The sequence below is a fragment of the Musca domestica genome, unplaced genomic scaffold (genome assembly GCF_030504385.1).
Source record: "Musca domestica strain aabys unplaced genomic scaffold, Musca_domestica.polishedcontigs.V.1.1 61, whole genome shotgun sequence".
NCBI classification, from domain to species: Eukaryota; Metazoa; Arthropoda; class Insecta; order Diptera; family Muscidae; genus Musca; species Musca domestica.
This window is the reverse complement of record NW_026712367.1, coordinates 4,513,195-4,535,228: the sequence shown is the minus strand read 5'-3', so window position 1 is coordinate 4,535,228 and position 22,034 is coordinate 4,513,195. Positions and strand designations below refer to the sequence as shown.

The window sequence follows — 22,034 nt, the reverse complement described above, 5'->3', positions numbered from 1 at the left end:
ATGTCCGTCTGGCTGTCCGTCTGTCTGTTGAAATCACGATACAGCCCACATTATATGACGTAGAGCGCCAAAATTTAGCAGAGCAATTTGTATTGTGTCTAGGACGATTGGTATTGAAAATGAGATACATCGGTCAACGTTCTGGTATAGTTCCCATATAACGGTACCTCCCTATATTCGGTATTTTGATGATTTATGCCACATTTTTTACGGATTTGTCTAAAAATTGGTATTTGTTGGTCATAATGGGTTCCAGCTCCGGTGGCGAAACATTGCATGTATGGGTCCATGATTTGGTATAGCCCCCATATAACGGTACCTCCCGATATTCGGTATTTCGATGGTTTTTGCCATATTTTTTCACGGATTTGTCTAAAAATTGATATTTGTAGGTCATAACGGATCCCTGTGCGTGTGGCAAAACATTGCATGTATAGGTCCACGTTTTGGTATAGCCCCCATATAACGGTACCTCCCGATATTCGGCATTTTAATGGTTTTTGCCATATTTCTTCTAGTGTTTCCTTTACCCTAAGGTGGAGGGTATTAAAAGTTTGACCCGGCCGAACTTAATGTTTTCTTTACTTGTTTTTCTGAAACCTCACAAGATCTGTTGATTTCTTTTTTTTAATTTTTCTCACCAAAATTCTCTCTGAATTTTACAATTTATTTTCGACTTTTTTTGGAATATTTCTAAAAATTAGAAAAAGTCCAATATCCCTATTCAATACATCTTCTGATATTTTTCCAAGCCATCAATTGCTTATTGTTTTCTTCGGCGATTTTTGTTGTTGTTGTTTTTGTAATTTTTGTTTATTTTTCTACTTCACTTTGAGCCAAGTAAAACCTCAAACCACATATTACCTCTGGCGGCCATTATCCCCCCCCCCTCAAGCAAAGGCTACTGCATAAAACATTGATGCCCCGCTTCCACCTCCCGTGCTTTTATGGTTTTCTTTGGCCTTAACATTTGTATTAACCTTAATCTGTTTGGATTGTTTGTTTGTCTGCCGGTCTCTTGAAATCTACTTGACCGTCTCTTGGCTGGCCAGCTAAAGATTCTTGAGATTTATGACAATACCACTTGAAATCTCTGACGAGAGCTGTTGGCTTAAGCGGAGAGGGGGAGAGAAGGGAAGGGGAGTTGGAGAAAAAAAAACAAGTTTGTTCTATTGATTTTTTTTTTTCTATTTTTTCTTTTTCTTCTATTTTTCTTGTCTTCTTTACTTTCGTTCGTTGGACATGATGTCTTCAAGTTGATGATGAAGCTTGCCATTGATGCTGAAGTTATGTTGTTGTTGTTTTTTTTTTTCTAAGAAGAAATTCTTTTCTTAACAGCATCTGACATTGATTTGAGGCTCTAAGGTAGAGTTCTGATGTTCTAATGACCCAAATACGTTGAGGAGACAGACACACACACACACATTCTCACAATGGATTTAATGATGTAGCAGATGATTGACTTCTGTTGGGAGGTGATTATCTCTCAGCAGCAGCATCAGAGGAGGTGAAGGAAATGGCAACAAGCTTAGCTGAGAGCCATGTAATTGATCAAATCTGATTTTTAATTTCGAATTTTTTAACCCTATCTTGGCCTGTCAAATTCATCCATTCTAAAGTTAATTCCTTGACATCATGGCATTCCTAAGAAATTACGCCATTGCCAACCATGATTTTAGAAATGCAGTTTCATTTACTCCGACTCACCAGCTACCTTTTTGCGAAACACACAGAATTTTGCACTTTGTATAGCAACAACAACATTTTTCTTGCCAAAGACAAAAATAATGCCCCATAAAACGGGCGATTCATGTTTCAATTGACATTTAAAAGAGCCACAAAAAAACCGGGTACTGCTCGCAAGTCATTGCCAGTGTAAACTGGCTTTCTTACAATCACCCAACAGCAGCAAAAGCCACAGACCAAGCAGCAGCAGCACCTCCACCACTTCCATCACCAACTGGAACAGTTCAGTTCAGCTCTAAATAATAAAAAAAAATCGCACAGCAATTTTTTAATGGCTTTGACTTGACACTTTAGTTGTTTGACTCCCTTGTTTTTGCCGTTACTGACGACAAAACGACAGACATTCAACTCAGGGTTGTTAAAAGACAGACGCACACACAGACCCACAGAGACAGACACGCAAGAGAATGCAGTTCATTGTGAAACAACAACAACAACAGCAGCAAAAAACAAGTTCAGTTTTATTTGGCCAAAAAACGAGTCATTTCGAATATGATTTCTAAAGCAGGAAACAAAAGACTTAGACAACAAACCTGCTGGGCCATAATGTACGGAAATTTTGGTTTGGTGTTTGGTATTTTTATACCCTACACCACAAGGTGGTCAGGGTATTATGTCTTTGGACATTTGTTTGTAACAGGCAAAAGGAAACGAGATAGACCCATAGGTCCTTTTGATGATCTGCATAGAATCACATTCTGAGTCGATTTATGCATGTCCGTCCATCTGTCCTTCCATCCGTCTGTCCATGTATTCTTGTGAACAAAGTACAATTCGCATTTATTACCCGATCCAGATAAAATTTTGCACAAATCATTTGTTTGGCCCAAGGACGAACCCTACGGAAATTGGAGATAATCAGTAAAAATTTAGATATAGCTCCCATGTATAACTTCGTCCGATTTACCTTTTATTGTGCACCAAACGTGTAATATTAGCCCGAATTGTATGGAATTTTGCACATACAACCAAATTAGGCCTGAAAATAAGTGTGGCAAATTTGATCGAAATCGGTTCAGATATAGCTATAGCTCCCACATATATATTGTTCATCCGATTTGTTATATTTGTTCTCCACAGCCGTAATATGCACGCTGTAACAACGATATTCAGAGAAATATATAAAATACAGCTCAGAAATATATTTACCAAATTTTATCAAGTTCGGTTCAGATTTGGATATATCCTCCCATATATAACTTCGTCCGATTTACCTTTTATTGTGCACCAAACGTCTAATATTTGTCCAAACGAGATGAAATTTGGCACTTACGAACGAATTGAGTCTAGAAGCTAGTATATCAAATTTGGTGAAGATCGGTTCAGATATAGCTATAGCTCCCACATATATATTGTTCATCCGATTTCTTATATTTGTTCTCCACAGCCGTAATATGCATTCCGTAATAACGATATTCAGGGAAATATATCAAATACAGCTCAGAAATATATTTGCCAAATTTTATTAAGATCGGTTCAGATTTGGATATATCCTCCCATATATAACTTCGTCCGATTTACCTTTTATTGTGCACCAAACATCTAATATTTGCCCAAATGGGATGGAATTCGGCACATGCGACCTAATTGAGTCTAGAAGCTAGTATGTCAAATTTGGTGAAGATCGGTTCAGATATAGCTATAGCTCCCACATATATATTGTTCATCCGATTTGTTATTTTTGTCCTTCGCAGCCGTAATATGCACTCTGTAACAACTATATTTGGGGAAATATATCAAATACAGCTAAGAACTATCTTTGCCAAATTTTATCGAGATCGGTTCAGATTTGGATATATCCTCCCATATATAACTTCGTCCGATTTACCTTTTTTGGTGCACCAAACGTCTAATATTTGACCAAATGGGATGAAATTTGGTACTTACGACCGAATTGAGTCTAGAAGCTAGTATGTCAAATTTGATCGAAATTGGTTCAGATATAGCTATAGCTCCCACATATATATTGTTCATCCGATTTGTTATTTTTGTCCTCAGCAGCCTTAATATGCACTCTGTAACAATGATATTCAGGGAAATATATGAAATGCAGCTCAGAAATATCTTTGCCAAATTTTATCGAGATTGGTTCAGATTTGGATATATCCTCCCATATATAACTTCGTCCGATTTACCTTTTTTGGTGCACCAAACATCTAATATTTGCCCAAATGGGATGAAATTTGGCACTTACGATCGAATTGAGTCTAGAAGCTGGTATGTCAAATTTGGTGAAGTTCGGTTCAGATATAGCTATAGCTCCCATATATATTGTTCATCCGATTTCTTATATTTGTTCTCCACAGCCGAAAATATGCACTCTGTTACAACAATATTTGGGGAAATATATCAAATACAGCTAAGAAATATCCTTGCCAAATGTTATCAAGATCGGTTCAGATTTGGATGTATCCTCCCACATATAACTTCGTCCGATTTACCTTTTATTGTGCACCAAACGTCTAATTTTTGACCAAATGGCATGGAATTTGGCACTTATGACCGAATTGAACCTAGAAGCTATTATGTCAAATTTGGTGAAGATCGGTTCAGATATAGCTATAGCTCCCATATATATTGTACATCCGATTTGTTATTTTAGTCCTTCGCAGCCGTAATATGCACTTCATAAAAAAGATATTCAGGGAAATTTATGCAATTCAGCTCAGAAATATCTTTGCCAAATTTTATCAACATCGGTTCAGATTTGGTTATAGTTCCCATATATATATCAAATGGGCAATATAAGAAAAAGATACAAATGCTTCGGCATATTTAGTCTTTTGAACTGTAAATTATAATTATAATCATGGCGTGCATGATTGAATTCTCCCATAAAAACTTTTAATTGTTATGTGGAGCTCTAATAAATTGGCAAAGTGTTGTAGGGTATGATAAAGTCGGTCCCGACCGATTTTAAGACTTTCTTTACTGTTTGTTTTTTTTTTTTTTTTGGCAATTTTTATAATTTTGTATTTTTAGCTGAGACAAAAAAACAAACACACAAATCACCTACAATTAATTTGCTTGTTAAACGCTGGAGATTATTAGCTAAACAAACACAAATTTTAAAAAAATTAGAAAAAAAGGTGGTAAACATAGAAACGAAGTCTTTCACCTTTCAAGGCATTTAATGAATGGGTTGTATTGGAGAAAGTAACAACAATTTACTAGATTTACTAAACAATTTTGCCTTTTCACCAAAGGTACTTAGAAATATGACTTTTTTAAGCAAGCAGCGCCAAAAATGCCCCTTGTTTAACTAGGAGTACTAAAATTAACCATTGTACGACAAAGGGTACCAAAAAGTAGTAGAGGTACTTAAAATGATCCCTTTTCGACAAAAGGTAGTAAATAGCTTAGGTATGAAGAGATTATATATTCATATGGAATATAATGAGACCGTTCCTGCTGGTACCTCCCCCACAAAAGGGGTCAAAATTTTGAATGACCACGGAGCTCGTAAAACGCGAAAAGATCATCCAATTTCCTTAAACTTTCAGACAACCCAATATTTCTACTAAAACAAAATCTGGTGTAAAGTTAGAAGATATAGAACCTCTCCCTCTGGTACCTCCCTTACAAAGTTTCATCATTTTGAATAATTATATCTCTCATAAAATGCCAAATATATATCCGTCTCTCTTCAAATTTCACATTTCTTCTAAAGGAACCCCTCCTTAAGAAAGATTACAAATAAGAAAAAGAATATTAAAGAGAGGGTATAAAAACCATCCATTCTTGGAGATGGGGTGCTAAAAATGGCACGTTCTTGGAGAAGGGACATAAAAAATGCATTTTTCTGAATTTTCTTAGATAAAGGGCACTAACAAGGTTCCAAATGCATTGAAAAAAACCTTCATTCTGGAGGAAGGGAATGAAATGGGTACCACATTTTTGAGAAAGATCGCTACGAGCCACCAAATGATGGAGAATGATAAATTCCTGTTTTTTTTTTTGGAAGTGTTAATAAAACTGAACACTTTTTAGAAAAAGAGAAAACAGAGCCTTATTTCTTGGACATATTTTTATTGGAAAAATCTTAAATTTTTTGAAGGAAAGTTAAGAAAATTTGCCACAAAATTCTCTTGAGGTGCTATAAAATACCATTAGGGAACTAAAACCCAATAAAAACATGAAAAAACAGCTAAATCGGCCCGGGCGAATAATTTTGAAACAATTTGAAAAATGTCCAAAAAGTTCTGTGGAAAAATACTACTCAAAGGAAATCTGTTACGTAGGGGCTATATGAAGACGTGGACATGCACGCACAATTTTCTGTCATAGGCTGTAGCATCCATTACGAACTTCAAATACCAAATTTGAAACAATTCCTGTGAATAATGTCGCAAAAATCATTAAAATACCGAATATCGGGAGGTGCCGCTTATAGGGGGGCTATACGAAAACTTGGACCTACACAGACAATTTTCTGCCTTAGGCTGTAGTATCCATTATGAACTTCAAATACCAAATTTGAAACAATTCCGCTGAATGATGTTGCTAAAATCAGCAAAATACCGAATATTGGGAGGTACTGTTATATGGGGGCTATACGAAGACGTGGACCTGCACAAATTTTTGCCTTAGGCTGTAGTATCCATTACGAACTTCAAATGCCAAATTTGAAACAATTCCGGTGAATAATATCGCAAAAATCATCAAAATACCGAATATCGGGAGGTGCCGCTCATAGGGGGGCTATACGAAGGCGTGGACCTGCACAAACAGATTTCTGTCATAGACTCTAGTATTCATTACGAACTTCAAATACCAAAATTAAAAGAATTCCGGTGAATAATGTCGCTAAAATCATCAAAATACCGAATATCGGGAGGTGCCGTTTATATGGGGGTTATGCGAAGGCGTGGACCTGCACAGACATTTTTCTGTCTTACGCTGTAGTATATATTACGAACTCCAAATACCAAATATGAAACAATTCCGGTAAATAATGTCGCTGAAATCATCAAAATACCGAATATCGGGAGGTACTGTTATATGGGGGCTATACGAAGACGTGGACCTACACAGACAATTTTCTATCATAGACTCTAGTATCCATTACGAACTTCAAATACCAAATTTGAAACATTTCAGGTGAATAATGTCGCTTAAATCATCGAAATACCGAATATCGGGAGGTACCCTTATATGGGGGTATACCAAAACGTGGACCAGCACAGATAATTTTCTGTCTAAGGTTGTAGTATCCATTACAAACTTCAAATACCAAATTTGAAGCATTTCCAGTGAATAATGTTGCTAAAATCAGCAAAATGCCGAATATCGGGAGGTGCTGTTATATGGGGGTTATACGAAGGTGTGGACCTGCACAGAAAATTTTCTGTCTTAGGTTGTAGTATCCATTACGAACTTCAAATACCAAATTTGAAATTATTCCTGTGAATAATGTCTGAAATAATGTCTAAAATAATCAAAATACCGAATATCAGGAGGTGCCTTTATATTTTTCTTTCAATTTTCTGCCATAGGCTGTAGTATCCATTACGAACTTCAAATACCAAATTTGAAACAATGCCGGTGAATAATGTCGCTAAAATCATCAAAATACCGAATATCGGTAGGTGCCGTTTATATGGAGGCTATACCAAAGTGTGGACCTGCACAGACACTTTTCTGTCTTAGGCTGTAGTATCCATTACGAACTTCAAATACCAAATTTTGAAACAATTACGGTGAATAATGTCGTTAAAATCAACAAAATACCGAATATCGAGAGGTGCCGTTATGTGGGGGCCATACCAAAACGTGGACCCATATGGCCTATTTTCAAAACCAAAAGTCCTGCAGACATAATATACATTTGAGTAAAATTTTATCAACCTACATCATCTCGCTCGGAAGCTAGAGTGATTTCCACAAACGGACGGACATTGCTAAACCGACATAGAATATTATCCTGATCAAAAATATATTTATTTTGTGGGGTCTAAAATGTATATTTCGAGGAATGACAAATTTAATATACCCTTCATACCATGGTGGAGGGTATAAAAAAACTGGAAACAAAAGACCTGAACAACAAATCTTCTGGGTCATAATTTATGGATATTTGGTTGGTACATCGTAATATTATTGTCGAACTTAGATCGAGTTCAGAGATGGACGATGTCGGTTCATTCGTTGTGGTACTTTTCCCACAAAAGGTCGAAATTAAAAAAAAAAATGTTTTACTGCACAGAAAGAATAATCCGATTTTTCTCCCACCTTGCATTTTCTTATATTTAAACCAGGTGCGGAAATGAATAATATCGGTCCACTCTTCTCAAAGAAAGTTAATTTTTGGTATTCCTTCTCCGAGAAACATTGATTTTTTCTTCGCAACAAAAGGGCGATGGTTAGTACCCTCTTTCTAAGAATGAGTGTTTTTAGTATCCTTTCTCGATAAAGGATTTTTCTTAGTATCCTTGCCAAAAGGAAGACATATAAAACTCTTGCCTTAAGGAAAATGTGGGATTAAATTGTCCCTTGTCAATGGAAGGGATTCCTAGTACTCTTTGCTCGAAAAAAGGGGATTTTTAGTACTCAGACCAAAGAAAGTGCACTTCTTAGTATTCTTTTCTCAGAAAATAGAAGGCTTTTAGTACACTTCCAAAAGATACGGTACTCTATCAACACTTCCCAATTTTTTATTTATAGGATAATATTTATAGGATATTTTTCCAAAAAAAATGTGTACCAGTTTTTTCTTTCCATGAAACATCATAATTTATAACTTTGTACCGATTTCTCAATGAATTTTTCTGGTACAACGGCCTTTAGAACCACCCCTTTAAAACAGAAGACTTAGGAAACGAACGGTTTTTTTTATATTTTTTTTCCTTCATTTTTACAAAATTGATCTCTTCTATCTATTGTAGAACTTTCTTTTATTTGTTTTTTTTTCTCTCCCATCGCTTCAACCATTTTCTTAGAAACAATAGACTTACGGAACAAGCATCAAATTTATAGATCTTTGACTTTTTTGACTTATGGAGTCTTATAAAATGTCCGTAGCCAAATCTGCTTAAAACACATCATTTATTATATTTTGTGAGTGAAGTAAGAATAAAGAAGCAGTTAATGGCTCCAATCGATTTTCGATGAAAGTTTACGCTTCATTCATGCTTTTAGAAAAATGGCAATCATTCTTTGTTTTGACATAAATCTGTGTGCGTGGGAATTTGCCAAAAAAAGGTATAGTGCAGAATAAGTCAAAGGCCATGGGCATAAATCATTATGATTGGGGAAAACCACTTTCTTTCAATTCAAATATTAAATGCAGATTACGATCTTCTGGTCTTATATAGAGAAGACCTTCTTCTGGTCTTCTATGGGAAAAATCTTCTTCTCGTCTTCTATGAGAAGAAGACCTTCCCTTTTATGAGAAGACATTCTGGTCTTCTATGAGAAGATCTTGTGACCTTCCATGGAGAAGAATTTCTGGCCTGGAGAAGACATTATCGTCAGAAGACCTCCTGGTGTTCTATGAGAAGACCTTCTTTTTTTTCTATGAGAAGATATTCTGGTCTTCTGAAGAGAAGACCTCCTGGTCTTCCATGAGTAGAAGACATTCTGATCTTCTACGAGAAGACCTTCTGGTCTTCTATGAGAAGAACTTCTGGCCTTCCATGAGAAGACCTTCTGGTCTTCTATGAGAAGATTGTCTAGTCTTCTGTAAGAAGACTTTCTGGCCTTTTGTGAAAAGACCTTCTGGTCCTCTATGGAGAAGACCTTTTGGTCTTCTATGAGGAACACCTTCTGGTCTTCCATGAGAAGACCTTCTTCTGGTCTTCTATGAGAAGACCTTCTTCTGGTCTTCTATGAGAAGACCTTCTTCTGATCTTCTATGAGAAGACCTTCTTCTGGTCTTCTATGAGAAGACCTTCTAGTCTTCTGTGAAGAAGACCTTCAGGCCTTCTATGGAGAAGGTCTTCTGGTCTCCTATGAGAAGAAGACCTTCTGGTCTTCTATGAGAAGAAGACCTTCTGGTCTTCTATGGAAAAGACCTTCTGGCCTTCAATGGAGATATCCTTCTGGCCTTCTATGGAGAAGACCTTTTGGTCTTCTATGGGAAGACCTTCTGGCCTTCTATGAGGAACACCTTCTGGTCTTCTATGAGAAGAAAATTTTCTGGTCTTCTGTAAGGAAACTTTCTGGCCTTCTCTGAAAAGACTTCTATGAAAATAGCTTCACATTTTCTCTGAGAAGACCTTTCCATCTTCTATCAGTAAACCCTCTGATCTTCTACAGGTAGGCTTTTTGGTCTTTTACATGTAGACCCTCTGGTTTTCTATGGGAAAACCTTGTGGTCTTTTATAAGAAGACCTTCTGGTCTTCTATGGGAAGAACACCTTCTGATCTTCTATGTGAAGAAGACCTTCTGATCTTCTTTGGAGAAGACCTTCTGATCTTCTTTGAAGAAGACCTTCTGATCTTCTTTGGAGAAGACCTTCTGGTCTTCTATGAGAAGACTTCTGGTCTTCTTTGGAGAAGGTCTTCTGAGGAGGCCTTCTGGCCTTCTATTAGGAGATTAGGAAATGGAGAAGATCTCGAGTTTGAAACGAATCGGATGCTCATTTCATGTTTTTGAGCTTCATGGTCATTCAAAATTCTTACTCCTTTGTGGGAGAGGTACCAGAAGAAGTGGACCAATATATCCCATCTTCCCAAAAAATCTTTTGTTAGTAAAAATATTGGAATGTTTGAGACAATGGAATTGAAGACAATGGAATTGAAGACAGTCGGATGTTTGCTTCGAATTTTGTGAGAGATTTAATTATTCGAAATTTTGACCCCTTTATGGGAGGTACCGGAAGAAGAGGGCTGATATATTTCTTTTTCATACCAGATCTTATGTTAGTGAAAATATCTAGATGTGTGGAATTTGAAGAGGGTCGGATGTTCATTACGCATTTTATGAGCGTTCTGAATATTCAAAATTTTGACTCCTTTGTGGGGGAGGTAGCAGAAGGACATGGCCGATATATTCTATTTTCACAGCAGATCTCGTGTGCTCATAGAAGTTTTAGTGTGTTCGAAATGTTAAGACAATCGGGCTCTTATTTCACGTTTTATATGAATTATAAAATATTCAAAATTTTAACCCATTGTGGGGGAAGGTACTTGATGGAGAGTGGACCGATATTGTCCATTTTCACACCTGAGCTAGCACTCATAAAAATATTCGGATTTGCAAGGTTTGAGGAAAATTGGATGAACCTTTCTCGTTTTAGCAGGTAAATTACGGTCTGTGAAAATTTTGACCTTTGTGGGTGAGGTACTAGTAGTAGTAGTAGACCGATATTGTCCATTTCCGAACTGGATCTAAGTTTGATTGTAATATCACGATCTGCCAAGTTTGAGCGAAATCGGATTCTCTCTTTGAGAGTTATCAGCCAGCCAAAGGGACGAACGGACATCTTTAGATGAACTCTAAATGTCCTGAAAGGAATTTAGTCCAGAATAGACCTAGGGTCTAAAACCGTTATTTAGGTGTGGTAAGTTTTTGGCTTTATAAGATGATATATACCCTCTGTATGGAGTATAAAAATTCCGCATTTTGTTAGAATTATCAAAAACTTTTTATTTTAAAAAATCCAAGGTTTGTTCGGATTTCGAAATTTTATTTTAAAAATATTTTTTTTATTTTAAATTAAAAAAAAAAAAAAATTCTTGAGATTTTTTGACATGTGTTCTTGTTGTTGTTGTTTTTTTTAGTTTTCGCTTACCTACCATGCGTGAGAATTTTTTTTCTGTAGCATTTTCTTAAAAATATTCCCCTTAACCGTGGTCAGGTTTTGTTTTTTTTTTTTGGATTTAAGGCACGACTACTGTCACTGTTTTGTGGTTATGGTTGTCGTACAACAACAACCAGCTACAACAACAAAATAATGAAAAAAAAAACCATTAATTACCAAATGTAGATCTGTTTAGGTATGCATCACGCACACTCGCTGGCTGACGACTGTCCATTGAAGCGTAATATAATACCAGGCCGACAAAAAGCTCCAGCCGCACTCCACCCCCCCCCCCCTTGTCCTCCCCACACATGTGATGGCAAACTTGGAGATTTTTGCACAACACGTTCCGTCTATTTAAAGTAATTTGAGTTGTTTATTTTAGAGTTTGTTTTTTATGTTTTGCACTGCAGATACCATAAATGGACCAACAAGTTGCCACAAAACTGACCATCGAAACAAACCAGGCACTTCCATGCCATCATGACTGCCTTCACTGGCGTTGTCGCTACTGCTGTTGGTGATGGTGTCAGTTATATGGGGTTTTTATGGTATCATAGAGGAAGAAAAAAAAAAAATACCTTCAGGTATTAAATAATATTTTTGTTGTTCGGAGGTTTTCTTTTCGTTTTTTTTTTCGAATTTCCTAAAACAACATCAAAGCCCATAAATGTGAGTTTTTTTTTTCTGTAATATCGGCTTATTAGTTAATAATAACTGTAACATGAGTAAGTGTTAACTGAGCCAGACCGTAGCCAATGCTAGGCATGCTGGCCAGCCAGTTTAAATATGAAATTTCATAATCGTTTTCGATGTTATCAATGGATGAATCGAATATCAATTATCAGAGACGAAAACTCGATCACAGAAGCCCATGGCGAGGGACAAGTGTCAACGGCATTGTTTTCATGGCAGTGGAGGGGGGGGGGGGGGAGAGAGAGAATCTTGATTTTATATCAAGTTTGTGGCTTAAGTCTTTTGATATAGGACTGAGATGAGAAAACTGCAAACAAATTCAGACTGCTGTCATTTCGATGCCACTCGTCCGACAGCTCTTAAAATTATTCCAGTGACAGCTCATTACATTTTTTACATGCCTACCAAAGCATTTTGGTGAGAATTTTCCAGAAAAAAAGTTATTCGGGTTCGGAATTCAAGCGTGATAGTGTGTTTTCTTTTTATTTTGCTGGAAAATCACAAGTGGCTTAGAGCTTTTTAGCATTTAAATGTGAATAAATCTTTTGTATTTCGTAACTTCGTACCACAAGTGGCTTAGAGCTCTACAGCATTTAAATGTGAATAAATCTTTTGTGTCTCGTACCATCATCGCTCGTTACCGTGATACCATGATAGCATAGCCCCCGATGTCAAGGAAGTGGACAGAAGAAACGTCAGCAACATCAGCGGAAATGGTTCGAAAAGTAAAGTAGTGACTTGATCGAAACCTGCCGAGCCGCAGTGGCCGAAAAATGGCTCGTGATCCGAACATATCGCAATATTCCATTCGGCATATATTGAAAAATGAGCTCGGGGTAAAGCCATCGAAATTGCAAAAACTGCAGGAACTTACTCCGCAACAGAAAGAAAATAGACTCAAAAGACCTAATGAGTTGCTTCGCTTGGCCGAAAGTGGTTAACTGCCGAATTTGGTTTTCTCCGATCTCCGATGAGAAAACATTCATTGTCCAGCCGAACAATGTAAGCAAACAAAATTATCGTGTTTATTTGCCAAAGAGGTCAGGTCTGAAAATGTACTCCTTCGGTTAGCTGGCCACCAGAACTCAAGCGCCCACCGGCCATGGTGATGGTGTGGGCCGCCATAACAGCCGCTGGCGCCTCTCCGCTCGTATAAATCGAACATCAGAATAAATGCCGAATATTATCGCGAAAATATTCTGAGGGGGGGGGGGGGGGGGGGGGGTGTATTAATGCCTTGGGCACGCAAACATTTTGGCCGCAGACCTTGGACATTCCGAAAGCACTCAGCGCACGCGCCACCCAAGAGTGGTTACAAAATGAGGTTCCTCACTTCATTTCCACCAAAATCTCCGGATACCAATCCGTTGGACTATTGTGTCTGAAGTATTTTGGAAAGCAAGGTTGGCACTAAAAAAATACCAAAATGTCGATCACCGCAAGCAAGCGCCTCGCCGGGAATGGGCCAAAATACAGAGCATAGCAACATTCGGGCAGCGTATGTGACGGCTTCATTGGCCGTTCGAAGGCCATAATTCGTGCCAAATATGACCAATTCGAACTTCGATCTAAAATTATTCCAAAATTTGATGCTATTTCCGACATTTTTGCTTTCATTCAATAAAATTTAAAAATGTAAAAATTAAGCCGTTTGACTTTGTTGCAGTTTTTTAGACCCCTCAAAGTATATTCTAGATCAGCATTAAATTCTATGTCGACTTAGCGATGTCTGTCCGTGTATCGGTCTGTCCGTCTGTGAAAATCGCTCTAGCTTCCGAACGAATTGAAGTGGATTGATAAAATTTTACTCAAATGTATGTTATGTCTGCAGGACTTTTGGTATTGAAAATGGTCCATGTAGGTACACGTTTTGGTATAGCCCCCATATAACGGTACCTCCCGATATTCGGTATTTTGATGATTTTAGAGACTTTATTTACCGGAATTGTTTTAAATTTGGTGTTTAAAGTTCGTAATGGATACTACAGCCTAAGACAGAAAATTGTCTGTGTAGGTCCACGTCTTCGTATAGCCCCCATATAACGGTACCTCCCGATACTCGGTATTTTGATGATTTTAGCTACATTATTAACCGGAAATGTTTCAAATTTGGTACTTGAAGTTCGCAATAGATACTACAGCATATTACAGGATATTGTCTGTGTAGCTTCACGTCTTCGTATAGCCCCCATATAAAGGTACCTCCCGATATTCGGTATTTTGATGATTTTAGCGACATTATTAACCGGAATTGTTTCAAATTTGGTACTTGAAGTTCGTAATGGATACTACAGCTTAGGACAGAAAATTGTTTTTGCAGGTCCACGTTTTCGTATAGCCCCCATATAACGGTAGCTCCCGATATTCGCTATTTTGATGATTTTAGCGACAATATTCATCGGAATTATTTCAAATTTGGCATTTGAAGTTCGAAATAGATACTACAGCCTAAAACAGAAAATTGTCTGTGTAGGTCCACGTCTTCGTATAGCCCCCATATAACGGTACCTCCCGATATTCGGTATTTTGATGATTTTAGCGATATTATTCACTGGAGTTGTTTCAATTTTGGTATTTGAAGTTCGAAATGTATACTACAGCCTATGACAGAAAATTGTCTGTGCAGGTCGACCTCTTTGTAAAGCCCCCATATAACGGTCCCTCCCGATATTCGGTATTTTGACGATTTTAGCGACATTATTAACCGGAATTGTTTCAAATTTGGTATTTGAAGTTCGTAATGAATAGTACAGCCCAAAACAGAAGATTGTCTGTGTAGGTCCACGTCTTCGTATAGCCCCCATATAGCGGTACCTCCCGATATTCGATATTTTGACGATTTTAGCGACAATATTCATCGAAATTATTTCAAATTTGGTATTTGAAGTTCGTAATGGATAGCACAGCCTAGGGCAGAAAATTGTCTGTGTAGGCCCACGTCTTCGTATAGCCGCCATATAACGGTACCTTCCGATATTCGGTATTTTGATGATTTTAGCGTCATTATTCACCGGAATTGTTTCAAATTTGGTATTTGAAGTTCGTAATGGATAGTACAGCCTAGGGCAGAAAATTGTCTGTGTAGGTCCACGTCTCCGTAGAGCCCTCATATATCGGTAATTCCCGATATTCGGTATTTTGACGATTTTAGGTACAATACCCACCGAAATTGTTTGAGATGTCGTATTTGAAATTCATAACGGATACTACAGCCTGTGACAGAAAATTGTCTGTGCAGGTCTACGTCTTCGTATAACCCCCATATATCAGTACCTCCCTATATTCGGTATTTTGATAATTTAGCTACATTATTCACCATTTTTTTTAGGTTTCGCATTTGAATATTGTAAAGGCTTATGACAAAAGTTACCTATGCAGGTCCATGCCGTCGTATAGACCCCAAATATCACAGCTATATTCGGTATTTTTATGATTTTAACAGAATTTTTAATGGATTTTAATTTTTTGAAAAATGCCAAATTTGTACCAAATGGTGGAGGGTATTCAAAGTTCGACCCGGCCGAAATTACTGCTTGCTTACTTGTTTTATCTCACCCTGTATATCTTCACCCCATTTCCATATTTTATTGTTGGCCCATCCAAACTTTGGCCTTTCTTTACTTGGTTTAATTATTTGATTGCAAATTTAAAATTTTTTTCTTTTTTTTTTTGAAAAATGTTGGATATTTATTTTTTTTTTAATATTTTAAAAAATATTTTTCAAAATAAAATATTAAAAAATGTATTTTTGTCTTTTATTTCAATATTTCTAGTCTTCATGTTTGTTCCTTAAGTCTTTTGATTTGCCCACATTAATACCGTGAGGGTTTGTGTCTTAAGTCTTTTGTTTAAATGATTGCAATTTCAAGTTTGTTTCCTAAGTCTTTCGTTTTGAATGTTTTTTTTTTTTTCTCCGAAAAAAACTAAAATTCACCACACTTGAAAAATATAAATCAATTTGTCACCATTTGTTGGTGTTGTGTGTCTGGCTCCATTTTTTTCAAAAATTTAGGTCACTACCATTAAAAAATGAAAGGTTCTGTTATCACGCATTTTTTTATGTCTTTTGTTTAATAATTAATAAAACATGTCTATGGCTATTATGCAAAATAAAAAAGAAACATTTTTTTGGTGGGAGGGAGGGGGGATTACAATAAAAAACCAAAACCGATCCACTTTAAACAATTCCCCAAAAATGACATGGTTTCATGTTTGCCCTGACAAAACATAAAATGTGCGATTTAATTGCCGGCAGCAATTTGGGATTTTTTTTGTTGTGGAGCTGGTATTCTTAAGGGACCACCAAAGATATTTTTGTGCTCGCATTAATTGATTTTGAAGGAGATGCCTGGCATTTTTTATTGGAGCTTTGATCTGTTTCTTTTTTTTTTGTTTTTGGGTGGATTTTGTTCTTTTTGTTGCCCTGGCAGCGAGGTGATATAAGAACCGTTACAATCAAACTTTCTTTCGCAGTATCGGGAGCGAGATTAAACGCTTAACATCTTTATCGTTTTGGATCGGTGACTTGGTGAATAAGAAGTGAAACAAAGAAGAAATAATCATAACAAAAGAGAAAAAACAAGTGGCTGAAAGAAAAATCTCAATAATTTAACCCAAATTCAAATTTATTCAAAAATGAAATTGATTTTTGGGATTTTGATATTGTGGCAATTGTGTGGCTATTCCCAGGCCGGGGTAATATTTGTGAAATTCAAAAAAAAAAAAAAAAAAAAAAAAAAAAAAACAATTTTGAAAATATTGTAAAAATTACACCTCTCTCCATCAGGGTTATGATTATCCCAAGCCCAATCATTCTCAGGAATTGGTCTATCAAAAACCCACACGAGATGTGGCGGAAAATATGACCGAATCCGGGCCACCTCCGGGAGTGCAAGGCGATTTCATTGATGACCTCATTACCGAGCATAAACAGCAAATTTTACTCTCCATTTTGGGAGGATCCAAGGCCCCAGCCGCCCAGTTTGTGCCCAGCAGTGAGGGTAAAGCTTTCCAGGGCAACAAGTGTGCCAGTTGTAGTAAGTATGGACCAGGAGCAACTCCAGATACAGAAATTAAATGAATCCATTCCCCCCCATTCAATCGCCCCAGCCTGTGGTGTGCCCAACATCAATCGAATTGTGGGCGGCTCCAAAGTGAAAACCAACAAATATCCCTGGATTGCCCAGGTGCTGAGGGGCTCATTTCAATTTTGTGGAGCCACTCTTATCAATGACCGTTATGCCCTGACGGCAGCCCATTGTGTCCATGGCATGGACACTAAAGGTTTGACCGTACGTCTGCTGCAGCTAGATAAAAATGCCGCCTCCGAGGGTATTCTACGTAAGGTCTCTGCCGTCAACATGCATCGTCAATACAGTCCGGCCACTTTGCAACATGATATTGCCCTGCTAAAGCTGGATCAACCCGTTCCCCTCAAGGATCCCATTCGGCCCATTTGCCTACCCATTACCAGTAATCACAATTTCGACTTTAAACCTGCCATTGTGGCTGGATGGGGTTTGACATCGGATGGTGGGTCCTCGTCGAATTTTTTGCGTGAGGTCACGGTGCCCGTTATCACCAATGCCCAGTGCAGGGCCACATCCTACTCCTCCATGATTGTGGATACCATGTTGTGTGCCGGCTACTTGGAGGGGGGTAAAGATGCTTGCCAGGTAAATTTTCAGGAAATTTCCCGGAAATTCTCTTAAAGTCCCATTTTCTATTCTTCCATTCAGGGTGACAGTGGCGGTCCCTTGATAGTCCGTGAGGGTATTTTCCGTTTGGCCGGTGTTGTCTCCTTTGGCTATGGCTGTGCCAGTCCCGATGCTCCTGGGGTATATACCAGAGTTAGTAAATATTTGGATTGGATTGCCGCCAACACCAGGGATGCCTGCTATTGTGTTAAATAGAAACTCCAGGAGAGCAGGAGGCTTAATTCAAAATAATAAAAAAAATATTTAAATATTCTAATTTATTCAATAAAAATCAAACAAAAAAATTAAATAAAAAAGAATGAATTTTTCATGGAAATAAATAATATCGTAAATTTACGATATTAAAAAAAGTTACTGGAAAACTCGATTTCTTAAGAAAAATCCTTCGAAAAAAGTTGTAAATGTGAAAAATGTGTAATATCGTAAATTTACGATATGGCAAAAATGGACAAAACATATATTTAAATGGATTTCCTTTTCAAACCTCTTCGAAAGTTAGCAAAAAAAATCTAAAACATTAAAAAATACAATATCGTAAATTTACGATATTTTAAGAACTACCAAAACATCTAATTACATCTCTTTATTTTTTAAACTTCTTCGAAAATTTATAAAGGAGTGTTGCTAGATCTGAAAAAATGCAATATCGTAAAATTACGATATTCAAAAGAAGTCCAAATCACCTCATTAAATGACTACCTTACACATTTCTTTGAAAAAATTCAACAATTGTTTACTAAAACTGGAGAAATACAATATCGTAAATTTACGATATTAAAAAAAAAAAAAAATACCACAAAACTCAGTTACAAAGAAAATGTATCAAAATTCGTACGAAATTCTAATGACAAATTTAATTTAATGTGAAAAAATCCATATATCGTAAATTTACGATATTGAGAATGCTGAATAAATGAATAGCTGTTATTAAGAAGATGGCCAACTAACTCAATTAAAGAGGGTTTTTGGATGATATGACTTCGGAAAAAGTAATTTCATGGATAAAAACGCAATATCGTAAATATACGATATTGGAAAAGTGATCAAAATCTTAATTACAAAAGGTATTTTACATTAGCCCTTTGAAATTTTAACAAGAAATTCATTCAAATGTAAAATATTCATGTATCGTAAATTTACGATATTGAAAAAAATCAAAAATATTGACTTTGTATTTGAAAAATACACATGATAATTCGATTACAAATGATTTCCAAGAGATTCCTTCAAAAAAAAAAAATATTTTCATGGACATAAAACGCGTTATCGTAAATTTACGATATTATTTATTTCTTTAATAAATAAAGATATAAAGGTAAATAAATAGATTTTTAATATAATTTTGCAATATTTTATGACTTTTTGCAAAAGTATTTGTAAACATTTATAATTAAGTAAACATTTAAACATTTATTGTAAATTTACGATATTAGCCAATGTTGTGAAAAAGTGGGTACAAATTAACGGGATTCTTAATTTAACAAAAAATTTTTATTATTGTTTGGATTCGACATCACATTTCGGAATCTATTCCTAATATCGTAATTTTTTATCATGGACAAAACCCATAAAAGACTTGACTAAGTTTTTCTAATAAAGAGTTTCATCATTAAAATGCAATTTTCATGCAATTTTTTGGAATATCATAAATTTACGATATTATCTATTTCTTTGCTAAAGTGTATAAAAATGATGAATATCTATAGTTAAGAAAAATTGAAAATAAAATTTCGTTTTTATGTAACAATCTCATCTCATATCTCATATCTCAATATCGTAAATTTTCGGCATGTGAAAAATCCCGTAAAAACCTTGATTTTGACTAAACTTATCTAATAAAAATTGAATAAATGGAGTTTCAACATTATACTGCAATATTTTTTGACATTTCGAAATATCGTAAATTTACGATACTACTCATTTCTTGGATAAGGCGTAAAAAAATGATGGAGATACTTTTTAGCAGATATTTAAATAAAATTACAACTCTAAATCATATTTTGAAACTTATTCACAATATCGTAGATTTTGGTCATGTAAAAAATCCGAAAAAAAAACTAGGAGTTTGCAAATTTTTTCTAGTAAAAAGTAAAAAATGGATTCTCAACATTAAATTGCAATATTTTATGACTTTTTGTAATATCGTAAATTTACGATATTACCCATTTCTTTGCTAAAATGTGTGAAAATAATGGAGATCTATAGTTAAGTAAACATTTACATCAAATTACGGTTTTACATCTTATTTTGGAATTTTTTTCTAATATCGTAAATTTTGTTCATGTAAAAAATCTCCCAAAATACATGATTTTAACCAAATTTATATAGAAACGTATAAAGTAATGGAATTTCAGCATATATTTCCAATTTGCAGCATTTTTTGGAATATCGTAAATTTACGATATTGTCTATTTCTTCGTTAAAATGTGTGAAAATTATCGGGTTTCATTATTTAGCAAAAAAATGGTAAAATTCCGATTCTACTTGACATTTATGAGCCAATAGCTAATATCGTAAATTTTAATTATGGGTAGAACCCCACAAAAAGTTTGCTTTTTACTAAAATTATACAAAGGAGTATAAATCTCTGAAAATTAACCATTAAATTACAATTTTTCATAAATATTTTTAATATCGTAAATTTACGATATTCCATTTTTCATGGTAAAAATAATATACATGCATGTTCCCTTTGCTCAAAATAGTGTTTTGCATTTTTTCATAATTTCTTTGTTAGACTTTCCAAGTCTTGGCGGGGTTTAAATGTAATTACCCACTGCAATTATTATCTCCGCCTTATTCAGCCACCACATTTTTGTTATTGTGGTGTTGTTGTTGTTGTCGAAGTAAATTGTGGGGAAAATTTGTGTGCAAAAAGACACTCTCTGTCTTGGTTAAAGTTAAGTGGCAAAGTCTGTCTGGTCGGCTATCGTGTTATACCCAGTGTGGGAAGTTTTATGTTTTTCTTATGAGGATTAGGGAGATAGTTTTGAAAGGGGCATATGAATGGAGTTCCATGTGAGGCACGGAGTTCCATATGAGTGTGTGTTTGTCTCTCTAAAGTTATGTCCATATGAAATAAAGAAAATAAATGTGAACTAGGTTTTCTTTATGAATTTTAAAAGTGCTTTGCTGATTGTCTAATTACATGGCATGGCAAGGTAGCTGTACTTATGTTGCCGTGTGCATAGAAATATATTATTATTGTATTATGTTAATCATAACTATACGAACATGTTGTATTTGTTTAATCTATGAATATTTATGCCGGAGGGGGAAGGAGGAGAAGGGAGGCGGTTTACTGTTGCAAATGTGCGATATTTTTTTTTTGCTGATTTGAATTCACATTCTTGTAGCTGCAATTACAAGCACCATTAAGTGCTGGAATTGATTACTAAATGGCTAATTAGATGCATGGAGTTTCAATTCAAAATAATTATTGGAATTGGATTTATGATCACTTCCTCATCTAAATGTGGTCGAGATAGAAAGTCGTGTCAGTGGGACTAATGAGAGAACAGCTACCAGTTTAAAGTTAGGGAAGAAAATAAAAAATAAACAGAGATTATAAAAAATTAATTTATATATAATTTTTGTAATATCGTAAATAAATTTCAGTTTTTCTTTCCCTTTTTTTCCTCTTTTCGATTAAAATATTCATTTTTAGACATAAAATGTAACTTTTCCCCAATAAATCCCAATATCGTAAATTTACGATATTAGTTTTTGGTGTAGAAAATAATGCAAAAACTTTTGAAATGTATATTTTAACGATTAAATATCATTTCTAACCATTTCCGACATTTTTTTTCTAATATCGTAAATTTACGATAATAGATTTTAGTGTTAAAAATATCAAGAAAAGTGTTTAAATGTACAAAATAAACAAGTTTGTAACAATTTTAGACATTTTTTCTAATATCGTAAATTTACGATATTTGTTTCTAGTGTTAAAATATCTCGAAAACTGTTAAAAATATGTTTGAAAATGATATGAAATGTATATTTATTTGATAATATGTCATTTTTAACCATTCATTTTTTTTCTAATATCGTAAATTTACGATATTCATTTTAAGTGCGAAAAGCATAAGTATAAATATACATTTAGATATTTGAATGAAAATAAACA

The 22,034-nt window shown here is 35.4% G+C and overlaps 1 protein-coding gene across 1 annotated transcript; it reads left to right on the top strand.

The window, feature by feature from the left end:
- The first annotated feature begins 16,799 nt into the window (after window positions 1-16,799).
- Window positions 16,800-18,105, top strand: LOC101893277 (trypsin-1). Its single transcript, XM_059129468.1, has 4 exons — window positions 16,800-16,880; window positions 16,972-17,221; window positions 17,295-17,860; window positions 17,924-18,105. The coding sequence occupies exons 1-4, from the start codon at window positions 16,821-16,823 to the stop codon at window positions 18,095-18,097; spliced, it is 1,050 nt and encodes a 349-aa protein (XP_058985451.1). The 5' UTR covers window positions 16,800-16,820; the 3' UTR covers window positions 18,098-18,105.
- The last annotated feature ends 3,929 nt before the right edge of the window (window positions 18,106-22,034 follow it).

Coding starts and splice junctions, on each gene's coding strand:
- LOC101893277 (XM_059129468.1), top strand. CDS start 16,821: ATGAAATTGATTTTTGGGATTTTGATATTGTGGCAATTGTGTGGCTAT. Junction 16,881..16,971: donor GTGGCTATTCCCAGGCCGGG/GTAATATTTGTG, acceptor TCTCTCCATCAG/GGTTATGATTATCCCAAGCC. Junction 17,222..17,294: donor CAACAAGTGTGCCAGTTGTA/GTAAGTATGGAC, acceptor CAATCGCCCCAG/CCTGTGGTGTGCCCAACATC.